General features: G+C 41.9%; 1 protein-coding gene across 5 annotated transcripts in view; it reads right to left on the bottom strand.

The window, feature by feature from the left end:
• The window catches only part of KIF16B (kinesin family member 16B), a 112,790-nt gene that overhangs the window by 69,475 nt on the left and 20,492 nt on the right, over positions 1-22,823 (bottom strand). For all 5 annotated transcript variants that reach the window (XM_083431444.1, XM_083431445.1, XM_083431447.1 and 2 more), the window contains 3 exons: positions 22,145-22,320; positions 20,394-20,459; positions 17,117-17,176 (listed from right to left, as the gene is read on the bottom strand). In XM_083431444.1, coding sequence (XP_083287570.1) covers positions 17,117-17,176; positions 20,394-20,459; positions 22,145-22,320 — 302 coding nt within the window. The remainder of the gene's footprint in view (positions 1-17,116; positions 17,177-20,393; positions 20,460-22,144; positions 22,321-22,823) is intronic.

Raw genomic sequence — 22,823 nt, 5'->3', positions numbered from 1 at the left:
CTTAGTTTCTGCTTGAGTGCAGGAAGCTCCTGCAGCCAATCGGAAGCCATGCCTTGGTTTTCGAACGGTTTCGGGAGTCAAACAGACTTCCGGAATGGATTAAGTTCGAGAACGAAGGTTTCGCTGTATATAAAAAAGATTCCTAGAGTCTAATTATGTGGCAGGCATTCCAAACGAACTTCTAGAAACTAGATTGTCGCTTCTTCCAGATAAGTGACGTCTCCTCCACTGACTACTGGCAGCCATCTGTTTTTAAAAGATCAAAGACTATTCATAAAAATATAGTGATTTAAAAGAACCTGTGTTAAAAAGCGCACACAAAAAGCATACACAACACAGACACACACACACACACAGTGCTAAGCTGAAATTTCCTAGGAAGATCTCTCTCTCTCTCCTTATGTTAGGTCATACGATCCCCATCAATCGGAGGTACGGGGAGAGAGAGCATTAAAGAACACACATTGAGTTTTGAAAAAGCAAGCAGAGGGAAGAGAAAGAAGATGACCACATTACACAAACACAGCACTGTAGAGAGCAGCTTACTGTGAAAATACAGGTGATGCCAAAACAGCCCACACAGACATCAATAGGCCTCCAAAATAAATGTCAATTAAAAAAAGGCAGATGTAGCATGCAACTCTGTCCAAATGAGCAGCTACTGGCACAGTTAAGTTATAATGATGTGCAATTAATGACAGAATTCTTTTAGGGTGGTAGAGGAGAGGGAATTACAGGCCCATTATAGATCTTATGAATTCAGTTTACTTTTTCCATTATTTATTACTAGCCTCTCCCAAGAACTGTTTGCTAACGTAGCTATACAAATATTGACGCCTGTTAACACATAAAAAGAAATTGTTATTGCCACAATCACAAAAACTAGCATAATTAATGTCCGCATTGCTAAAAATCAAGTCTCTGCAAAAAGAGAGAGAGACAGAATAAAACATTTGCACAGGCAAATCCTTCTCTAAAAGATTGTTACTTCAATACCCAATACACCTTTTGGATTTTGGTGGTGACAGAATTTAAGGAAATATACGTCATCAATACATTGGTTAAAAGGCAGATTGTTGAAAAGGCCTGAAGAATCTTTAAAACTGACTGATAGCCTTTCAAAAAGGGTTTGATTTTCAGGGGGATAAAGATTGAGGGCACAAGGAGAAGGGGACAACAGAGGATGAGATGGTTGGACAGTGTTCTCGAAGCTATAAACATGAGTTTGACCAAGCTGTGGGAGGCAGTGGAAGACAGGAGTGCTTGGCGTGCTCTGGTCCATGGGGTCACAAAGAGTCGGACACGACTAAACAACAACAAAAAAGCACATGAATTTGATAAACAGCACACTTGTCTAAGTCACAGAAGATGCTTTCATGTTCACATAGGTAAAGGACCCCTGCATAGTTAAGTCCAGTCAAAGGTGACTATGAGGTGAGGTCATCTCACTTTTCAGGCAGAGGGAGCTGGCGTTTGTCCACAGACAGCTTTCCGGGTCATGTGGCCAGCATGACTAAACTGCTTCTGGCGCAACGGGACACCGAGACAGAAACCTGAGCGCACAGAAACGCCATTGACCTTCCTGCTGGAGTGGTACCTATTTATCTACTTGCACTGGTGTGCTTTGGAACTGCTAGCTTGGCAGAAACTGGGACAGAGCTTCTGGGAGCTCACCCTGTTGCACAGATTTGAACTGCTGACCTCCTTCTGATTGGCAAGCCCAAGAGGCTCAGTGGTTTAGACCACAGCACCACCGGCATCCATTCACATAGGAGTGGGAAGGGAAGACTAGAAAATTCAGATGGGCTTAAGCTGGGTGGGGGGCAGTTATGAGATCCTGGATGTTTTGTTATCTTTCTTCCTCAAAAAGTCAATGCTGAGTGACATGTGAGCAATATAAAGCTCACCCTTCCAACATGGCATTGAAACTGGTAGGACTGAACAGTGATCTTCTGAAAACTGCATGCAGAACCTATGTTGCTCATATAATTCCAATGAATATGCAGAGAGGACAGCAAGATACCCAGTCCCTTGACTAGTTCATGGCAGCCAAAGGTCACACAAAGCTGCACTCACACAGAGGTACAGGACTCAGCTACATTAGTAAAGAAACTGCACACTGAATGCATTTGAAACATGCAACACTAGTTGACGCCAGAGAGCCAGAATTGTTTAAAACAAGATTTCTCATTGGGATTTTTTTCTTTTGTTAAAATGATCTAATTTCTGAATTATTTATAGTGGGTTTTTTCCCCTGTGTTTAGATCCACTCACATTCCCACCTGGGCATACAGTGATACCTTGGTTTGCAACCGTTTTGGATTACAATCGTTTTGGATTACAACCACGTAAAACCCGGAAGTATGTGTCCCTTTTGGGGGGAATTACAACCCCCCCTTTTTTGGAGGCCCCATTGGCGAAAGCGTGCCTTGGGTTACAACCTGTTTTGGTTTACAACCGGACCTCCAGAACGGATTACAGTTGTAAACCAAGGTAACACTGTATGTACCTCATTGTGATGAGGCTGCATTTTAATATTTTAATGTTTCAGTATTTTAATGTTGTATTTTAATCTTGTTTTTAAGTTGTATTCATTCAACTTGTTTTTATTATTGCTTGTTAGCCACCCTGAGCCCAGCCTTGGCTGGGGAGGGCGGGGTATAAATAGAAATTATTATTATGCACTTGCTTCTGAATTGCTCACAGAAATATTCTATACCAAAGTATATAGGCTTGGATCTTAAATTGCCCTTCTGTTGATTTACGGATTCAGTTCCATAAAGGCTCCCATGATTGCAGGTGGGGGGAAGAAATTTTCACCTCCCTCCCTTGTAGCCCCCGTCACCACCTCCAATGTTTTTTGTAGGATGCTCCAACATTATGGAGCAGAATTGGGAGGCACAGCAGCAAAACTGCCCCCTTCCTTTCTTACAAGGTCAATATTCTATGAGTAAAGATCCACTCATAGAATCATAACAGTTTAGAGTTGGAAGAGGCCACAAGGGCAATCTACTCCAATCCCCTGCAATGCAGGAATCTTTTGCCCAACTCGTGGGGGCTTAGGATCCTGGGCATAATTCTTCCCCCCCCCCCTTCCAAAAGAGGATTATGTTTTATGTAACCAAACTGCATTCCTCAGAAATGTACTACCTTCTCTGCGGGGGTAGAGCCACCCCGAGGAAGCAGGTAATAGGCTCAACTGGAAGAGTAATTTCACTTAACTCCCATGTAACCAGAACAGGAGTTAAAACACATTAAAACAGTAAAGGTGCATTTATCAAATTACACTTCAGTACAAAGAAATAACTCTAAACAGGCTAGAACAGAGTAACAAAAACTGAAAAATATACCAACAGGGTTCAGTTAAAACAGTGAACAAATTTTCAGCTTAAAATCTTGATGTGACGATAGATATGACTTTGCACTTAACATGCACTTTAGAAAATTCAGTTCGGGAGGGGGCTGATAATTACTGAGGTCATAGCAGAGGAGGAGCTGAACCCTTTCTATCCCAGGGCAAAAACTGCTCTTCAAAAGCAGCTATTTGCATTGGGAGGGAAGGTCTCATTTCTGCCAATGGGAAATTTCCTACCAATACATTTAAAGCAGTTTCAGACGGAGAAATGGGCCTTCTGTTATGAGCACTGCTGTTGCAAAACCTACCAATGGTATTTGGAATAAGTCACAATGAAAACTAATTAATATTTTATCTGTTTGTGCAAATGATTACACATCGCAGCAAAGAACAGTCGTTCACAAGTTCTTCAGTCAGAATTACATTATCTTGTTACAACCTACACCTATAACAATGTTTTGCAATTCTTCAAACCGCTATCTAGATAGAACATGAAGCCAGATTATTCCAAACCATTTCCCTTTGATATATCCGAAGAGCCCTTCATGCAGAGGAGGCATATTCCTGCATCTGCAGTGCCATCTAGTGGTGAGGAAAACAAAGCGTAGGTAACTTTTGAACAGTCAGGACAGGATATTTTCTTCACAGCTGAATAATGCAATTTTAAAACTATAGCCTTGGTGACTTTTTAGAAGTTATGGGATTTTCCAGAAACATTCTAAACGCTTAAAGTAAGCTACAAAGGGGAAATCAATGATAAAATAAAATAACCACTGGGATCAATTTGCAGAGCAATTCTGACGACTTCCGGAGGCGGCGCGACCGGTAATGGCTGCCTTCTCCGAGTAAGGAGAAGGGAGCTCCGCTGTAAACGGGTCGTCCGCTACGGCGAAGCGGAGACCCATTCAGGAAAACCACAGGTGGCAGAAGCCTGTGGTCTCGGGACCCGGCGGGCGCCAGAAGCAGCCCCCAAAACGTTGAAGGGACCCCGTAAGGGGCTCCGGATCGCGGAGGGGGTAGCGGCGCTGTGGGTCGTTGCGCAAACAGCGAAGTGAAGCCGCGTTGCTGTTGCCGGTCAGCGCTGTCCTTTCTTCCTGCAACTTTTCTGAATTTTGGAAACTACAACCCGTGAGTAAATTTGGACATTGAAAACTCTCTGAAACTTTTGTCAACTTTCTGAAACTTTTTGAGAACTTTCTGAAACTTTTAAAACTTTTTTAAAAAAGTTGAAATTTGGCTGAAAACGGAGTGAGGATAAGCAGGAAGCCCATCTCCCGCTATACTGAACTTTAAGCAAAGAGCAGGAGGAGTGGAGACAAAAAGTTATGCGTTAATTAAATGCTGGCACCCTGTTAAAGCAGTTTTCTGAGTGAAAGACTTTGAGCTATTGACTTTTGCTGGTCATATTGGGAGTGCATTGATACTCTTCTTCTGTGGAACCAGTGGATTACAAAATAAATAAGAATCTCTGGTGCTGGAGCTGCCTGGAAGAGCACCAGTTTGCAACTTTGGATACATTGAATTCAGGTTTTGAAACATTCTGAGTTGGAACTGGATACTTTGAAACTGTTGCAGTCAAGGCACTGTAAGAAACACTGTTTTGCTTTAAGTTTTACTCTGCTAAAAATAATACATTGTGGAGGCGATGGACATGGATTTAAATTTACAAGTTTAACTTGGATTTGATCTTTTCCCTGAAGACGTACTAAGCTCCCTCTAGAGGATTTTGGATTTACAGCAGTGACTTTGTCTTACTTTCCCTTTCCCGGCCTCTGTTTGACTATTGTATCTGGGACTCTGCTTTCTCATGGGAACAACTTGGATTGACCTTGGATTACAGATAACTTTGGAATGAGTGGCGCAAGGAGAAGAGGAAGGACTAAACAAACAACTCTAACTTTATCTGCAGCCTCACAGCGCAGATCTTCTGTGCCGGCCTTGCCTTCCACTTTGCCTCCAGACATAGAGGCGGCCTCCCTAATACAGGCAGGGGAGGGAGAGACAGAGGAGCTGCACCTGGGAGATATGGCTTCAGGGACAAGTAGCTCTGTCTTGGAGAAAATTTTGGAGAAACTGGAGGCTCTGGACAAGAAGGCTGATTTGCATACAGCTAAAATTGAACAGAACACAGAAAGCTTGAATAAGCTGACTGGACAAGTTGCACGGAATGCCCAGTCTATTGGAGAATTAAAGGAGGCTGTAGGTGAAAATCGTAAACTGGCTGAAGATACTAGTCAAAGACTGGAAGAACTTGAGAAAGAAGTAAGACCACTCAGCAAACAAGTTGGAGAACATCAGATTTACTTTTCGATGACAGAACTGCGAAACAGGGAGACCAACTTGAGGATACGGTCAATACCAGAGGTGGAAGAAGATAATTTTATTGAATTTCTAACTAAGGAATTTGCCAAGTTTTGGAAGCTAGAGGAAAAAGACTTCAAAATCGTATCTGCTTTCAGGCTTGGCAGAGTCAGAAGGACAGAGAAGCCCAGAGATTGTTTGATAACACTGAGATCAAAGGAGGAAAGGGACAAGATTTTGGGCCTGCACTACGAAAAGTCACTAGACATTTTGGGCAAGAGAATTGAAATCTACAAGGACATTCCTAAGCAGTTGCTGGACCTTAGATCTAACTACACGGAATTGGCAAGACTGTTGAGAAGCAACGCAATTATCTTCAGGTGGGAGTTCCCACAAGGATTATCCTTTACCTACAGAGGGAGAAAGATCAAAATCAAAACAGTGGAAGATAGAGACAAGTTTTTGGGAGCACACGGAGAAGACCTCCACAAAGGACTTGGATTGCCAGCGCCAGAACTTCCAGGGGAGCCCGCCCCCTCGGATCCTCAAGGACCGGAGAACAAGGTACCACCCCAGAAAGAATAACCAGACCTATCCAGGATGTCTCTGCAGCTTTTGAGCTGGAACATAAATGGCTGTAACAGTCCCGAAAAAAGGTCTAAAATTTTTCATATTTTAAAAAAGGAACAATTGGACATTATATGCTTACAAGAAACACATGTGATTAGGCTCCATAGAAAGGTGTTAATAAATAAAAGGCTTGGTCAAGAATTTATATCATCGGATACAGTTAAAAAGAGAGGTGTGGTGATCTATGCAAAAGAGAGCCTTTCACCAAAATTTCTCTTTAAAGATGAAAGTGGAAGAATTCTCGCAATAGAAGTACAGTATCAAGGAGAAAAAATTTTGATATTAGGAATTTATGCTCCAAATGAAGGAAAATCGGATTTTTATAAGAAGTTGCACGAGACCATGCTGGATTATCTGGATTACAACAACGTCATCATGATGGGGGACATGAACGGGGTAGTATCAACAAATATGGATAAGTCACAGAACCAGAACATTACTAAAGAGGGAAGACTACCTAAGACCTTTTTTGAAATGATTGACAATATGGACTGGGTTGACATCTGGAGAGTTAGAAACCCCTTGGGAAGAGAAGGAACATTCTTTTCTGAAGCTCAACTGACTTGGACACGAATCGACCAAATATGGATAACTAGAAGTCTGGCACCTAAGGTGAGGAAGGTGAAAATCTGCCCTAAAACATGCTCCGACCATAACGCCTTGAGAATGGATATGACATTGATCCCAACCGGCTCCTTTAGATGGAAGATGAATGATGGCCTGTTTAGAGACCAAAGAATTGTAAAGAAGGCCCAAAAAACTTTAAAGGACTATTTTGAGATTAACTTGAACACTACGGTGGAAAAAAGAACTATCTGGGATGCAAGTAAAGCTGTGATGAGAGGGTTCTTGATTCAACAGAATTCCTTAAAGAAAAGACTGCAAAATGAAAAGAAAGATAAAATTCTGGAAAGTATCAAAGAGTTGGAGAAGAAGTTAAGATCTAACCCGAAGTCCCAACCGATTCTGAGAGAAATTAAACTTTATCAGGCACAATATTCCAAACTGATAAATCAGGAAATAGAATGGAAGATTAAAACAATGAAACAAAAAACTTTTGAATCGGCAAATAAATGTGGGAAACTGCTAGCCTGGCAGCTGAAAAGGAGACAAAGATTAAATACAGTAACAAACTTAGAGGTTGAAGGAAGGAACATTCAGAACCCGGGAGAGATTAGAAAGTGCTTCCAGAGGTATTTTAAAAAGCTATACACTCAAGGGCCACAAGATGAAATAGAGATTACACAATTTTTGGAGAGAAATGGATTAGCAAAGCTGTCAGAAGAAAATAGAACAATTTTGAATGGCAAAATAACACGACAAGAGATTGAACAGGCCATCCAGAGTCTGAAACAGGGCAAATCACCAGGGCCAGACGGACTGACCTCTAACTACTATAAGACATTGAAGGATTATTTGATACAACCTTTGTTGGAGGTCAGTAATGAAATAATGGAGGGGAAGAAGGCGCCTGAATCGTGGAAAGAAGCATTTATCACATTGATTCCAAAGTCAGAAACTGAAAAGACACAACTCAAGAACTACCGTCCCATCTCCCTTTTAAATGTGGACTACAAAATATTTGCAGATGTTTTGGCACGAAGATTTAAGAAAGTTTTAAGTGAGATAATCCATAAAGACCAGGCAGGCTTTCTCCCGGGCAGACATATGTTTACTAACACAAGGAACATCATAGACATATTGGAACTTTTACAAACAAACATAAACACTAAAGCAGTTTTAATTTTTATAGACGCGGAGAAAGCCTTCGACAACATATCTTGGAAATTTATGAAGGGGAATTTAAAAGAAATGGGAGTGGGACGGGGGTTTGAGAACGGGATTGAGGCAATATATTCAGAACAAAAGGCTAAACTGATAGTTAACAATGTGGTTACAGAAGAGTTTAAAATTGAAAAAGGTACACGACAAGGCTGCCCGATTTCCCCATTACTGTTTATTTCGGTTCTGGAAGTGCTCCTGAATATGATTAGGGGGGACAGGTTGGTGGAAGGGATTCAGGTCGGAGCGAAACAATATAAACTTAAAGCTTTTGCAGATGACCTAGTTCTGACATTACAGGAGCCGGAGTCTAGTTTGAAAAGAGTACTACAACTGATTCAAAACTTTGGTCGAGTGGCAGGATTTAAGTTAAACAAGCAAAAAACTAAAGTTTTGGGGAAAAACTTGACAGATACTGAGTTGGAACAGCTTCAGAAAGAGACAGAACTAAATGTGGTTAAAAAAGTTAAATACCTAGGGGTAAACATAACAGCAAAAAATCTGAGTTTATTTAAAGATAATTATGAAAAATGTTGGTCAGAGATTAAGAGAGACTTGGATAGTTGGTCAAGACTAAAACTTTCTTTGTTGGGCCGAATAGCTGCCATCAAGATGAATGTATTGCCAAAAATGTTATTTTTGTTTCAGACACTGCAGATTGTAGACAAGACAGAGTGCTTCCGGAAGTGGCAGAAAGATATTTCTAAATTTGTCTGGCAGGGCAAAAAGCCCAGAATCAAATTTAAAATATTAACAGATGCGAAAGAAAGAGGGGGCTTTGCCCTGCCAGATTTAAAGTTGTATTATGAAGCTGCAGCTTTCTGCTGGTTAAAAGATTGGTTACTTCTTGAAGATACGGATGTCTTGGATTTGGAAGGTTTTAATAACGCGTTTGGATGGCATGCATATTTATGGTATGATAAAGCTAAGATAAATAAGGCCTTCAAGAACCATATTGTCAGAAAATCAGTTTTTAATGTCTGGACAAAATATAAAGACTTACTGGAGAATAAAACTCCGAGGTGGCTGTCACCCCTGGAGGCTAAGGCTCGGAAAAGAGCCAATATGGAGGCCAACTGGCCAAAATATTGGGAGATAATAGAAAAGGATGGTGACAACTGGAAATTGCAGAGTTTAGAAAAGATGAGAGACAAAGTGCGAGACTGGTTACAATATGCTCAGATTAAAGAAGTGTTTAAAAATGACAAAAAGCTAGGATTCCAAGTGGAAAAGTCAAAGTTAGAAACTGAACTGTTAGAACCTAAGACTAAGGTACTTTCAAGAATGTATAACTTGCTGCTGAAATGGAACACACATGACGAAATGGTAAAATCAACAATGATAAAATGGGCGCAGGACATTGGGTATAATATTATGTTTGAAGATTGGGAAAGGTTGTGGACCTCTGGGCTGAACTTCACTGCATGTAATGCGTTGAAGGAAAATGTGATGAAAATGATGTATAGATGGTACATGACCCCTGTTAAACTGGCTAAAATATACCATTCGTCTGATAGCAAATGTTGGAAATGTAAGGAAAATGAAGGAACATTTTTTCACCTCTGGTGGACCTGCCCTAGAGTGAAGGCCTTTTGGGAGAAGATATATAATGAATTAAAAAAGGTGTTTAAATACACCTTTACTAAGAAACCAGAGGCCTTTCTCCTGGGTATTGTAGGCCAGAGTGTGTTAAAAAAGGACAGAACATTCTTTATGTACGCAACAACAGCAGCAAGAATATTAATTGCCAAGAATTGGAAAACTCAGGAGCTACCCACTGTGGAAGAATGGCAGATGCAACTGATGGACTATATGCAATTAGCCGAGATGACCGGCAGAATTCGAGACCAGGGAGAAGAAAGGATGGAAGAAGACTGGAGGGAATTTAAGATTTATTTACAAAAATATTGTAATTTGGCTGAGTGTTGAATTGGATGCCAGTGCAGATAATTGTCTACCATTAAATTAGATTTAAGGCTGAATTATATGTCAAACCAAATTAAGATTATTAATTAAGATGAGTTAAATGATAATTTGTTTGAAATAAATTTAATAATGATGTAAGTGTATGCGGGAGGTGTGGGGGAGTCCCATGTAATAATTGAGAGATGTTAAATGGACAATGATAAGTTGTGCTTATCTAATATATGCTTTATTTGAAAACTTCAATAAATATATATTAAAAAAAAAAAAAAAATTTGCAGAGCAATTCTGCCAGGCTGTTGTGTTTATGGGGCAACAGAATTGGTACTGAAAAAGTCATCTATTAAGCTTAGCCACAAGCTCAGAGCATGGGGCACCATATCCTTAACCAACCCACTTTTGCAAAAGACTGAAAGGATGTTGGCAACTGGCATTTTGGGACGGTGGCGAAGCATAAGCCGCTTTAACGAAACTTCAGCCGGTTCAATGGGTATGGTAACCAACATGCCAGAAGGGTCGTTTGAATTTGCCCTCGGGTTTCGGCAGAAGGGAAAAAAAGATACAATTGTGCTTATTCGTTTTGAGAGGCAGCCGCCTTTTCAGAGATCTGAAAGTTTGGCAGAGAAGAATGCCAGAAGCCTCGGCCGGGCATTAAACAGTTGACCTAATGACAATAAAGCCCTATGTAAGCACAGAACGTATTTGTGGGAAGGATGAATTTCGACTGGGGAGCAACAGGACAAAAGTTTGGAGAAGAAGGGGAGGAAGGCTTTAAAGCTTTAAATCCCCGCTTTATATTCCAGCTTGTTGGCATTGTTGTCATAGTTATATTGCTACTATTGTTGAGGGACAAAGAGGCGTAGCATGCTGGTGGGAGGACAAGCAAGCATGCAGAACTTCTTAAGGTGAAGACAGGAGGGCTGGGAACTGTGACACAGATGACTAAGCATAGTAAATCAGCAAAGAAGAGCAAGGATAAGAAGAGGAAATTAGATAAAGTGTGTCTTGGGGCGGGGTGGAGAATTGGGGAAGATGACCAACAAAGTGAGAAAAGAGATTATGTGGATTGAATACTGAAAACAATTATGATCAAATTCCGGGAGCTCTGTGTAACTAGGTAGTGATAGCCAGAGGCATTGTTTAAGGAGAATTGTACTTGGATAGCACAATTCAAATTTTGTACAGAAAAAGTCATGCTGACCACAAAGAATTAAAGCTAAGAGAAGTGAAGACAAGGCGTGCTCCTTGGAACTGAAAAATAATTTATTTATTCAAAGCGTCCATATCACATTTTTCAGCAGGAAAAGCTCCCAGGGAAGCTTATGAATGAATCAAGGTATTTTAATAAAAGAAACACCATTTGATCCTAAACATTTTTTCTTAAATGACTCCAAGCATTTTCCTGCTATTGTTTGCTCATATTTTGCACACACGTGTAGACATGTGGCATAAATAAGCTACATTTGGTTAACTGATATACAAAAACACCATCTCGTCTCCTCTGATTAACACTGATTCAGTTTGAAGTGCTTGCAATGAATTTGCTTCTTCCTGTAAGATCAGGTATATGGTAGAATTAATTGCTCGAGTTTTATTGGTGTGGTGTGTTCAACATGCAAAGGGTTAAACTGGGGACAGAGAAAGCCCTGCTCCCAGCGCCCCCTGGTGTCCAGTCAGCTCTTCAGGTTTTTGTGTGATCAACAACCATAATTCAGAGCATCAGCTTATTAAAGGTAGCCAAGGAAGCATTCTGAGCAACTCAATGCTCACCCTGAATTTTTAAAAATGTCTTATTGGTTACAGGAAGTTTCACACAGATTTCACACTATATGACCCATCTGATAAACAAGCATATGAATTGACGCCTGCTCTCCCATTTTTAATATGCAATGCTACTATAGCATAGCCTTCTGTCAATAACACAAGACAGTTACAACCATCGTGGGACAAATGTGGCCTGCTGAATCCATTCAACTGCTAAGGCAGAGCTTTAGATCAAGTTACAGAGATCTCAAAAACATGAAAAATAAAGAAACCACCCTCTTCATTCCCCAATCAGCAATCCTTTCATTAAAGAGAAGTGAGACTAACACACCTGCATACCCAAGAACACAAGAACAATTTTCCTACAAAAAACATAGTTCATGGTGATTAGATTTTGCATTGACAAAGCTGGAAAGGCAGTACACAGCAGATTGGGCCAAGATAGTCAACACCTTACTTGGATTTCACAGATAAGGAATTTGATTATAGACAGAAATACACATGGGGGGGAGGCATTTGAGTATGTACGTAGAGAACTCACAAAAGCAGATCCTATACTAAACTGTCAGGTTCAGACTGTAATAAAAGGTAAAGGGACCCCTGACTGTTAGGTCCAGTCGCGGACGACTCTGGGGTTGCGGCGCTCATCTCGCTTTATTGGCCGAGGGAGCTAGCGTACAGCTTCTGGGTCATGTGGCCAGCATGACTAAGCTGCTTCTGGCAAACCAGAGCAGCACACAGAATCACTGTTTACCTTCCCGCTGGAGCGGTACCTATTTACCTACTTGCACTGTGCCGTGTTTTCGAACTGCTAGGTTGGGAGGAGCAGGGACTGAGCAACGGGAGCTCACCCTGTTGCGGGGATTTGAACTGCTGACCTTCTGATCAGCAAGTCCTAGGCTCTGTGGGTTTAGACCACAGCACCACCCGTGTCCCTATAATAGAGTAATAGAGATCTGCAATTCTGCCAAATAAAATATTTGTGAGAACACCATCGCTCCATTATTTTATAATGGCTTCTCTCTAGCTGGTAAAGTGGGAAATGATTTTGTCCTCCAGAATTATTCAAAATCCCAAATCACACATGAACCCTATTCCCATGCATATAATACAACAGAAAATGAGGGCATGGGAGCATATTTTAACTCCTTAATATAAATTAAGCTTACTTCCATAATGTAAAAAATACCCATCCTGACCTGACCATGTCTGTATTTCAAGGTAAGCCATAAACCATGGCCTACTATGCATAATGAAATGAAAATGAAATAAGCCAATCACTCTTGCATTGCTCCTCCTTGCTTGTGCAGAGAATAAACCACAATGCCTGGTCTAGTGTTATGTCTGAACCAGAGGTAATAGTTTTGTTTCACTCCCAACAAAGCATGATCTGCAGCCAAAACCCAACTGTAGCTAAACCCAACATCATGCTTTGTTTCCTATGAACCCTCCGGAGGACGACTAAAATAACCCAGGTAGAAGTGTTCATGGTAAACCATTAAAAGGTAAAGGTACCCCTGCTCGTACGGGCCAGTCTTGACAGACTCTAGGGTTGTGCGCCCATCTCACTCAAGAGGCCGGGGGCCAGCGCTGTCCGGAGACACTTCCGGGCCACGTGGCCAGTGTGACATCGCTGCTCTGGAGAGCCAGAGCCGCACACAGAACACCGTTTACCTTCCCGCTAGTAAGCGGTCCCTATTTATCTACAGTACTTGCACCCGGGAGTGCTTTCGAACTGCTAGGTTGGCAGGCACTGGGACCGAACAATGGGAGCACACCCCGCCGCGGGGATTCGAACCGCCGACCTGATGATCGGCAAGCCCTAGGTGCTGAGGCTTTTACCCACAGCGCCACCCGCGTCCCGGGTAAACCATTAGCTATATCTTAAAGTAATCTAACTTCAAACCATGGCTTATGAATCTGGCTTCTTCTTCTTCTTCTTTTTTTTAAAAAAAAACTATTGTCATGCCCCACAATCAGGAGTCCTATGAGGCAGAGTCCAGTTACAGCAACCCAAGTAAAATATGGACTCACTTCCTGGCCCATCCAATGTGGAACTAAGGTCACTGGAGCTCACATATCCTTTCCTGAACCCCAAGGATACAGCTGTGCCACCAGACTGAGACGGCTGGCCCTCCAACTCCTCAGAGGATCAAGAGAGCCCTGAGGATATATCCCAAAAGCCTGTAACCCCAGGGCCTAAAGGCAGCCAGTGACTGCAGAGGATGGCACTTGCCCTTGAAGTGTTCAGTGGTTGGGGCCTCTAGTTGATGAATACCTAGCCCAGGCTATAAAGACTGCTCCTGGACACTGCTGAAACAACTTGGATGTTCTGTCTCAGCTACAGAATTGCTAGCTGTAGTCCTAAAACCCACACCCAAGTACCCCTCACTTCCCTGATTGCTGGAAACCCTGAAACTACGGAGCTACCCCTTGCATGGTTCATTGCTTATTCATAGTGTATTGCAGCCCACACATCAGGGCACATAATTAAGATTTAGCCATAGTTTAGGATTTGAACGCAACACTATATTACTATGTTTCTATCTCACCTTTCCTACAGGAATCAAGGTGGAACATGGTTCTCCCCACTCTCCATTTTATTCTCACAACAATCCTATGAAGTAGGTTAGGCTGGGGGATGTTGACTAGCCAAATGTCATCCAGTGAACTTCAAGGCTGAGCCGGGATTTGAACTCTGGTCTCCAAAGTCCTAGCCTGACATTCTAACCACGACGACACACTAAACAGCAGCAGAATTGCAAACAGAGGCCAAAGCTTCCAATCACCTTATAGCCATGGTGGAGAAGGGAGGAGCTTGTAAGCCCATGGTTCATTGTGTCTCCCTATCACTATAAATCATGGTTCACTGTGATATCTCAACTGGCCCAATGGTCGTTAATAGATATTAGAAAGTAATAAAAGACAATACAGTCCCTCACTGTTAATTCTGGAAATGTGAACCAGCGAGGGTCGATTTTTTACCAGGCAGAGGGCCTTCTGGGTGACCTTGGGCCAGTCACACTTCTTTGAAGTCTCTCAGCCCCACCTCACAGAGTGTTTGTTGTGGGGGAGGAAGGGAAAGGAGATTGTTAGCTGCTTTGAGACTCCTGAAGGGGAGTGAAAGGCGGGATATCAAATCCAAAGTCGTCTTCTTCTTCTTCTTCTTCTTCTTCTTCTTCTTCTTCTCAGTAGTTGCGCCCACCCTGTGGAACGCCCTCCCATCAGATGTCAAGGAAATAAACAACTATCTGACTTTTAAAAGATACCTGTAGGCAGCCCTGTTTAGGGAAGTTTTTAATGTTTGACATTTTATTGTGCTTTTAATTTTCTGTTGGGAGGTGCCCAGAGTGGCTGGGGAAACCCAGCCAGATGGGCAGAGTATAAATATCTTCTTCTTCTTCTTCTTCTTCTTCTTCTTCTTCTTCTTCTTCATCTTCGTCTTCATCTTCTTGGTATTGCTTTCCTTTTCTTGGAAATCTCCCATTTCATGTTAGCTGGGAGGTCACATTAGAAATAAACAGGTTAAGGATGTGCCTTGTCATGTCAAGATTTGTCCACTTCCCTCAATCTGTAATGTACAAAACAGACCTCAGGTTGAGTTTTTCAATATAGGTATATGTTGTTGTTGTTGTTGTTTAGTCGTGTCCGACTCTTCGTGACCCCATGGACCAGAGCACGCCAGGCACTCCTGTCTTCCACTGCCTCCCGCAGTTTGGTCATACTCATGTTTGTAGCTTCGAGAACACTGTCCAACCATCTCGTCCTCTGCCGTCCCCTTCTCCTTGTGCCCTCCATCTTTCCCAACATCAGGGTCTTTCCCAGGGAGTCTTCTCTTCTCATGAGGTGGCCAAAGTATTGGAGCCTCAGCTTCAGGATCTGCCCTTCCAGTGAGCACTCAGGGCTGATTTCCTTAAGAATGGATAGGCTTGATCTTCTTGCAGTCCATGGGACTCTCAAGAGTCTCCTCCAGCACCATAATTCAAAAGCGTCAATTCTTCGGCGATCAGCCTTCTTTATGGTCCAGCTCTCACTTCCATACATCACTACTGGGAAAACCATGGCTTTAACTATACGGACCTTTGTTGGTATATAATAGATATAGATAAAGATAGGTATATCTAGATATAGATAAAGATAGATATATAGGTATATATAAAGGAGAGCAAAAGGAGAGCGAGAGAATGCTGAATTGCAATTGAAAGTACAGGGGGAGCCAATATAAGCTCTGGAAAGCCAGCTTTTCCAGCTGTTTTATGCTGCAGAAACAGTATATTTTACGGTGTACACTTAAAGTTTGCTTCTTCCCAGGACACAGAATTTTAGCATGCAATAGTGAAGTAGAGCAGATAAATTAGTTGATGTTTCCATTTCCCCTAAAGCAACCATGTTGTACAGATCCAAGCTAAAATATGAAACATAAGCTAGTTACACATGACTGACACATCAAACTTGGGTGGAGAGGGAAAGAAATCAAATAAGAGAAGCAAGGCTTTTTTGGGGGGGGGGGACAGCACCACAAGAGTGAGAAATTACTTTTAGTAAGGAATGATGGCATTGTTTAAAAACCCTTATCTTGTAAAAAAACAAAAACCCTCACAAAATTCTGAAGTATGTGAATATTCTAATTCCCAATTCAATATCTGGGCAGAAATTACACAAATCAGTTCATTCTGTCGCACCATCTGCCAGGCAGTTTTCAGTTCAACACTGAATTCCAGACTGCGTACTTTATTTTGAAGTATGATATCCTTGGGTCATTGACAAGTCCGTTAACGCCACACATATGAAAAGTGAGCTGCTTAAGTTTCTATAAAATGTCACTATGTTGGAATGGCTGTGTGTGAGGAAGCATGTGTATGTCCCAGATATGAAAAGGGACTACAGTTCATTAAGTCACATTTAAATACATGGTTATCCACGCAAAGACAAGATTAATGAATCTCTTGAATCTGTCTATTCAAACCTTTTACCACATTTGAAAATTGACCTGAAAAACAATAATTTCCATAAGTAACTGGGTTATTTAAGTCTTGAGCAGAAAGTATGAATAAACCAGATTGCATGAAAGTCTTGACCACTTTTAAAGATTTAATTAATTTGATATCCTGAAAACTTGCATGTTTGCTTTCAATTCTTCCTCACAAGTTCTCTCTTAAGCTTTTAACATAAGGTCTTTCATAAGGGAGAATTTTTAGTAAGAATTAAGGACTCTACTTTTTACTTTCATGATGTTGCACTACACTGTGTATAAGACTATGCACTACAAGGTGTAAGTAAATTCAATAAACACAAAATACAGGATCCCGTTCTTAAAACATTTAGATTTAGAAAATCAAGAAGCATTTAGATGACCCTTACTTTTAGAATATTTTGGGTTTCATTCCATTTGTTGGTCCACTCTTTAGTAAGCTCTTGCACCTATAAGATAAACCAAAGTATTATTCACAAATAAAACCCAAAGTTTTAATTTTCACATTTTTTCTGTCTGTTCTCCAGGGAAATCAGCATAGCCAACTAGAAGCTCACATTTATTCATTTATGCCTGCATCCTAGTTCTCCTGCATTAAAAAGCAAAACACATACACACGTGGTTCTGATTCTGTTCTATTTTTAGGGTACAATATTCAAGAAAAAGTATATTCAATTAAAAGAAAAAAGGCTTTCATTTTTCTACTGAAACATGGGGAATAGAGAGTTTAATCCATACAACCAATTAATTATTGCATTAAATTATAGAGTATCATAGAGTACAGGGAGAAATTCCAGTCATTATGCTTGCATTAATTATCATGAATCAATCATGCAACATACTAATGAGGTTAACAAAAGATAATAAAAAAGCACTCGATATACTTCCTGCATAGAAATATATTTCTGAACAGGGTAAGGATTGATTCCTGCAAGATAATGAATAATATATCCCATTTTGCATCCATTGTGAAGTGTTTCATTTTGAACTATGTTCACAACAGTTAGTAGCAAACATAATCTTATTTTTCCCAGGGAGGCAGGCAGACGTTTGTTTGACTTCTTTCTCACCCCTCTTTGAAAAAAAGGACACGTTAATGAAATGATATTTATTTAATTGCTCTAACTTTTGACATTTGCCAGTATTGGACATCAGAGTTTGACTGCAACTATGAGGAACATTTTGGAGAGGTTAGGCTTCCAAGGGAAATGATAATGGATAGATCTGAGAAGCAGAATCTGACATATTGGCCACTTTACTCAGTTGCTATTTTTATTCAGGTTTTCTTAAGAATTGTCTTTGCCCCATGAGTGCCATTTCATACGCAGAGGCAAGCATGATACAGCAAATGAGGATACATTCAGGAGGGAACGAAAGCCGATCGCAGCTTTGAACTGAGTAGGAGTACATGAAACCTAAGTTTTCAACCCATTTTACCTCATTCACATTTCATGCTATGTTTTCAAAAGTCATTTTAAACTCTGGTTTTGTGCAAGAGTGGCTAACTTCTGTCTCTCCAAATGCCACAAGTATGAGGGCCGCATAGTCTAACACAGACACCCACAAATGCACATCGCTCTCAGTGCACACACAGCACTGGAAGAAGAGGGTTCTCGGTTCAGTGCTGTGATGGAGATTCAAATCACCATATGCTGGGCCATATGGAAAGGTGTAAACCTTTCCTCTGAGCTGTGCTGCAATGGAGTTAGGGCTGGCTGGCCACCTGACCTGGCTTGATGGAATGAACCCAGCCTGTGGGCTCACCAACCCTAGATAGTGAGACATGAAGAAACCTAGGCTCCTCTCAGGCTTAAAATTAAGAGTAGTTTGGAAGGTTTTACTTCCCCTTTTGGTTACTGTCTGAACATGGAATTGTGGTTAACATTAACTATGATTGATTTAAACCAGTGTCTCCCAGACTTGGGTCTCCCGCTGTTTTCGGACTACAGTCCCCATCATCCCTGACCACTGGTCTTGCTAGCTAGGGATGATGGGAGTTGTAGTCCAAAAAAACAGCTGGAAACACAAGTTTGGGAAATACTGATTTAAACCAAAGTCAACTTTAGACATTAATAGTTCGAAATTAGCATATTTTAAACTAAACATTGTTAATGTTAACCACAGTTCGTCTGTTCAGATGATGTATCAAACTGCAGCTACCCAAAAGCAGAAGCAGTATATATGCGTTTCACAAAAGCTAAACATCCTATTTGTGAATATATTGAATTCTTTCCCTTCTACCCATCCTACTGGAAAAAGCAGGAATCATGGAGCCTTAAGAGCCCATAGAACAAGGCTGTGTGTATTCCCCATGATTTCATAAGAACACAGGGAACTCAAAATGAGTTATTGGCTGTACAGTGGTACCTCGGGTTAAGTACTTAATTCGTTCCGGAGGTCCGTTCTTAACCTGAAACTGTTCTTAACCTGGAGCACCACTTTAGCTAATAGGGCCTCCGGAGCACGATTTCTGTTCTCATCGTGAAGCAAAGTTCTTAACCCGAGGTACTGTTTCTGGGTTAGCGAAGTCTGTAACCTGAAGCGTATATAACCTGAAGCGTATGTAACCCGAGGTACCATTGCACTGTAATTCAGTTTCCTGTGAATCCAAGCTTTCGTTTATTTTTTAGAAGGGGAGAGCAAAGTCTCAGAAGCCAGAAGATTTCCAGTGGTTTGGCTCCAGTGTCCTATGTAGCTTCTTGCCTCTCCTAACAAATAGTAAAAGCAGATATCTACCTATGCGAAGTGTTTTCATAATTTGTACAGGCCCCTGAATTCAATTCAGGATTTAGGTTACTTTGACTCCAAATTTTTGTGTACAAATTTTAAGTAGCCCAGTTTAAGGGCTTTGGAAGTCAAGCTGAAGCAAGATTTGGTAGGCCTATTGCTGGATGGTAATCCTGCGAGCAGCGATCTGGGAGCAAGCCATGCGCCAATATAAGGGCAACTATTGGTGCTAAAATGTAAACTACTCCTTTAGGCACCAGGCACCCCACTACCATAGTAGAGGTAGAATGAAAGTAGTGGGAAATGTGTCCTAAGTTCTCTGAGTTCACAACTATTCATAGAATCATAGAATCATAGAGTTGGCAGAGACCACAAGGGCCATCGAGTCCAACCCCCTGCCAAGCAGGAAACACCATCAGAGCACTCCTGACATATGGTTGTCAAGCCTCTGCTTAAAGACCTCCAAAGAAGGAGACTCCACCACACTCCTTGGCAGCAAATTCCACTGTCGAACAGCTCTTACTGTCAGGAAGTTCTTCCTAATGTTTCCTTTGAAAGACTTACACACTTAGCAAAATGTAGTACAAGCAGAGAACGTAAGGGAGTGTACATTAAGAATTAGACCAAAACTACATTACTGCAGATGGAAACATGTGTGACTTTAGCTCAGCAGTTTGTTTTGTGTTCCTTTCTTTGGGTTTTCCCCCAGAAAGGCACTTCTGGATGGGACAACAAAGTTTGAATTCAAAATATTTTCCTCTCCTGTTTTTATTCTATTTTATTTATGGATTTTTAATTGTTTTATATATTCTACAAGCCGCCGTAACCATGTTTACTGAAGTACAGCATATCAAGCGTCTTAAAACAGAACGCATAACTTAAAACCTACAAATCTGCCAAGAATTCAGACACAGATGAAGTGTTTGAACTAAAACTTACTCTGGCTTCATTCTGTTGAAGCTTTTCTTCCATACTTAGGGCTGTTGGAGAATCCAAAAGCGCAATCTAGGTGAAGCAGACAAAATACACATTAACGATATAAAAACAAAAGATAGCCTGCAATGCAATGCTATTGATTTCTATTAAAGAATTAAGTCTTGTTGGGTTCAATGAGTCTTACTCTCAGGGACATGCATAGGACTGCAGTCGTATACTGCAATTTTAGGCCACGGTCCTTAGCCATATATCAATAGGTCTTAGCATGCCTTAAGTGGAAGTCATCTAGGAGTAATGATTCTCAAAAGAATCATTAAAACAATTTGTTTTTATTTGAAAAACGGGATCATTGGTTACTGGCTGCAGATTGTTCTCCAGCTCTCGCACTGCACCTCACAGAAGACAGATGTTTCTATACAAGTCAAGGAGTTTCTAGGTCTTTCAGGAAACTTGCACACAAGAAGCTTGAAAATGGTATACTGTATACTGTACATCCACAAATGGTATACTGTATTTTTCGCTCTATAAGACGCACCAGACCACAAGACGCACCTAGTTTTTGGAGGAGGAAAACAAGAAAAAAAATATTCTGAATCTCAGAAGCCAGAACAGCAAGAGGGATTGCTGCGCAGTGAAAGCAGCAATCTCTCTTGCTGTTCTGGCTTCTGGGATAGCTGTGCAGCCTGCATTCGCTCCATAAGACGCACACACATTTCCCCTTACTTTTTAGGAGGGAAAAAGTGAGTCTTATAGAGCAAAAAATACGGTACTTCCTTTAAAGTCCACACAAATTCTACATCCTCCTCCTAAGCACTCTCTGGCTTCTGTCCAACGTAAAAAGCAGGTAGAACAGGTCTGTTGGGGACTCATTTTCTTTATGCTGCTTCTCCTACATCACTCAGTCCCTTGTCCTGCTTCATGCACCCAAACAGTGCTTTGTCCTGTTTTCTTCTCTCTAACCTGGCATTCCTGCTTCTCTTCCTACTCCCGAATTATCTTCTCTCTCTCTCTCTCTCTCTCTCTCTCTCTCTCTCTCTCTCTCTCTGTGTGTGTGTGTGTATGTGTTTGTGCATGTGTGTATTTAACAATCCTTAAGATACAGAAACACATAGTGTCACTCAGGGCCATCTTACCCATAGGTGCTAGGGGTGCAGGGCACCCGGGCGCTGGGCTCTCACGGGCGCCAGGCCGAGAGTCCGGGGTCTGAGAGTTGAGTCCGGGTAAGAGCCTGCCCGTTGGTCGGAGCGCCACGGCAGGCTCTTCTGCTGCGGCCGGCTCTCCACCCCAACCCCCTGCCCTCCAGCCCAGCATCTGACGGCGGAGTCATTGTCAAAGTCTTAAGGTGCTGTGGGACCAAAGTGAGTGGGCACTCCGGGCCCCCGGATGGGCTTTCTCAAGCCGCTCGCAGAGGCTTGACACCTGGGTGCCTGGCGGCTGTTAGCCTTAACTTTCCTCCTTCCCTTTCTCTGCCTCCCAAATTCTAGGCGCCTTGCTGGAGACAGAGGGCAACATGTAAACAGGAAGGGCAACACAGGTGACAAAGAAATTGGCTCGGTGGAGTCCCTGGCCATTTTATTTGATTTGTAACCCCCTCCCTGACGCCAACACCCGGCATCCGACAAAGCTGTGGCCGCAGCAGCTCCGTCCGGGGGGGTGGCGCACCGGGCGGATTTTTGCACCCCGGCGCCGCATATGCTTAAGACAGCCCCAGTGTCACTCAAAGAAACTACTCATGTCTCAAGTGCAAAGCTAACCTGATTCCCCTGAGCAAGCAGAGTTTTCAGCCGGGCTATTTCAGCTCGAAGCTCACGAATTAGCTTGACGTTTGGATCCTCATTAATGGTAGGCTTGTTGATTATGTTTTTAGCTCGGTTTGCATAGCGAAGGGTGCTTAAGGTTTCTCCGTAATTGACATCAGCAGGTGAAATGGCTAAGGAAATTAAATTCAAAATTAAGTTATACGTACGTACAGTGGTGCCTCGGAAGACGAAAAGAATCCGTTCCGAGAGTCTCTTCGTCTAGCGGTTTTTTCGTCTTGCGAAGCAAGCCCATTAGCAGATTAGAGGATTAGCGCTATTAGCGGTTTAGCGGCTATTAGCGGCTATTAAAGGTTTAAGGGATTAGCGGATTAGCTGCTAAAAGGCTATTAGCAGCTTAGTGCCTTAGAAAAAGGGGGTGGGGAGCAAAAAAAACCCCCCAGGAATCACAAGACATTTTCGTCTTGCAAAGCAAGCCCATAGCAAATTCGTCCTGCGAAGCACCTCCAAAATGGAAAACCCTTTCGTCTAGCGGGTTTTCCGTCTTGCGAGGCATTCGTCTTGCGGGGCACCACTGTATATCATTTAGAAATCTTAGAAACCCAGTGTGGGTGGAGAGAAAGCAAAAGGTATGCTGCACTGTTGTGAGTAGGATGGCATTTTAGGGGGGGAAATA

The sequence above is a fragment of the Podarcis tiliguerta genome (genome assembly GCF_965153285.1).
Source record: "Podarcis tiliguerta genome assembly, chromosome: 3".
Lineage (NCBI taxonomy): Eukaryota > Metazoa > Chordata > Lepidosauria > Squamata > Lacertidae > Podarcis > Podarcis tiliguerta.
The sequence above is the reverse complement of the archived record's forward strand: the minus strand, read 5'-3'. Positions and strand labels throughout refer to the sequence as shown.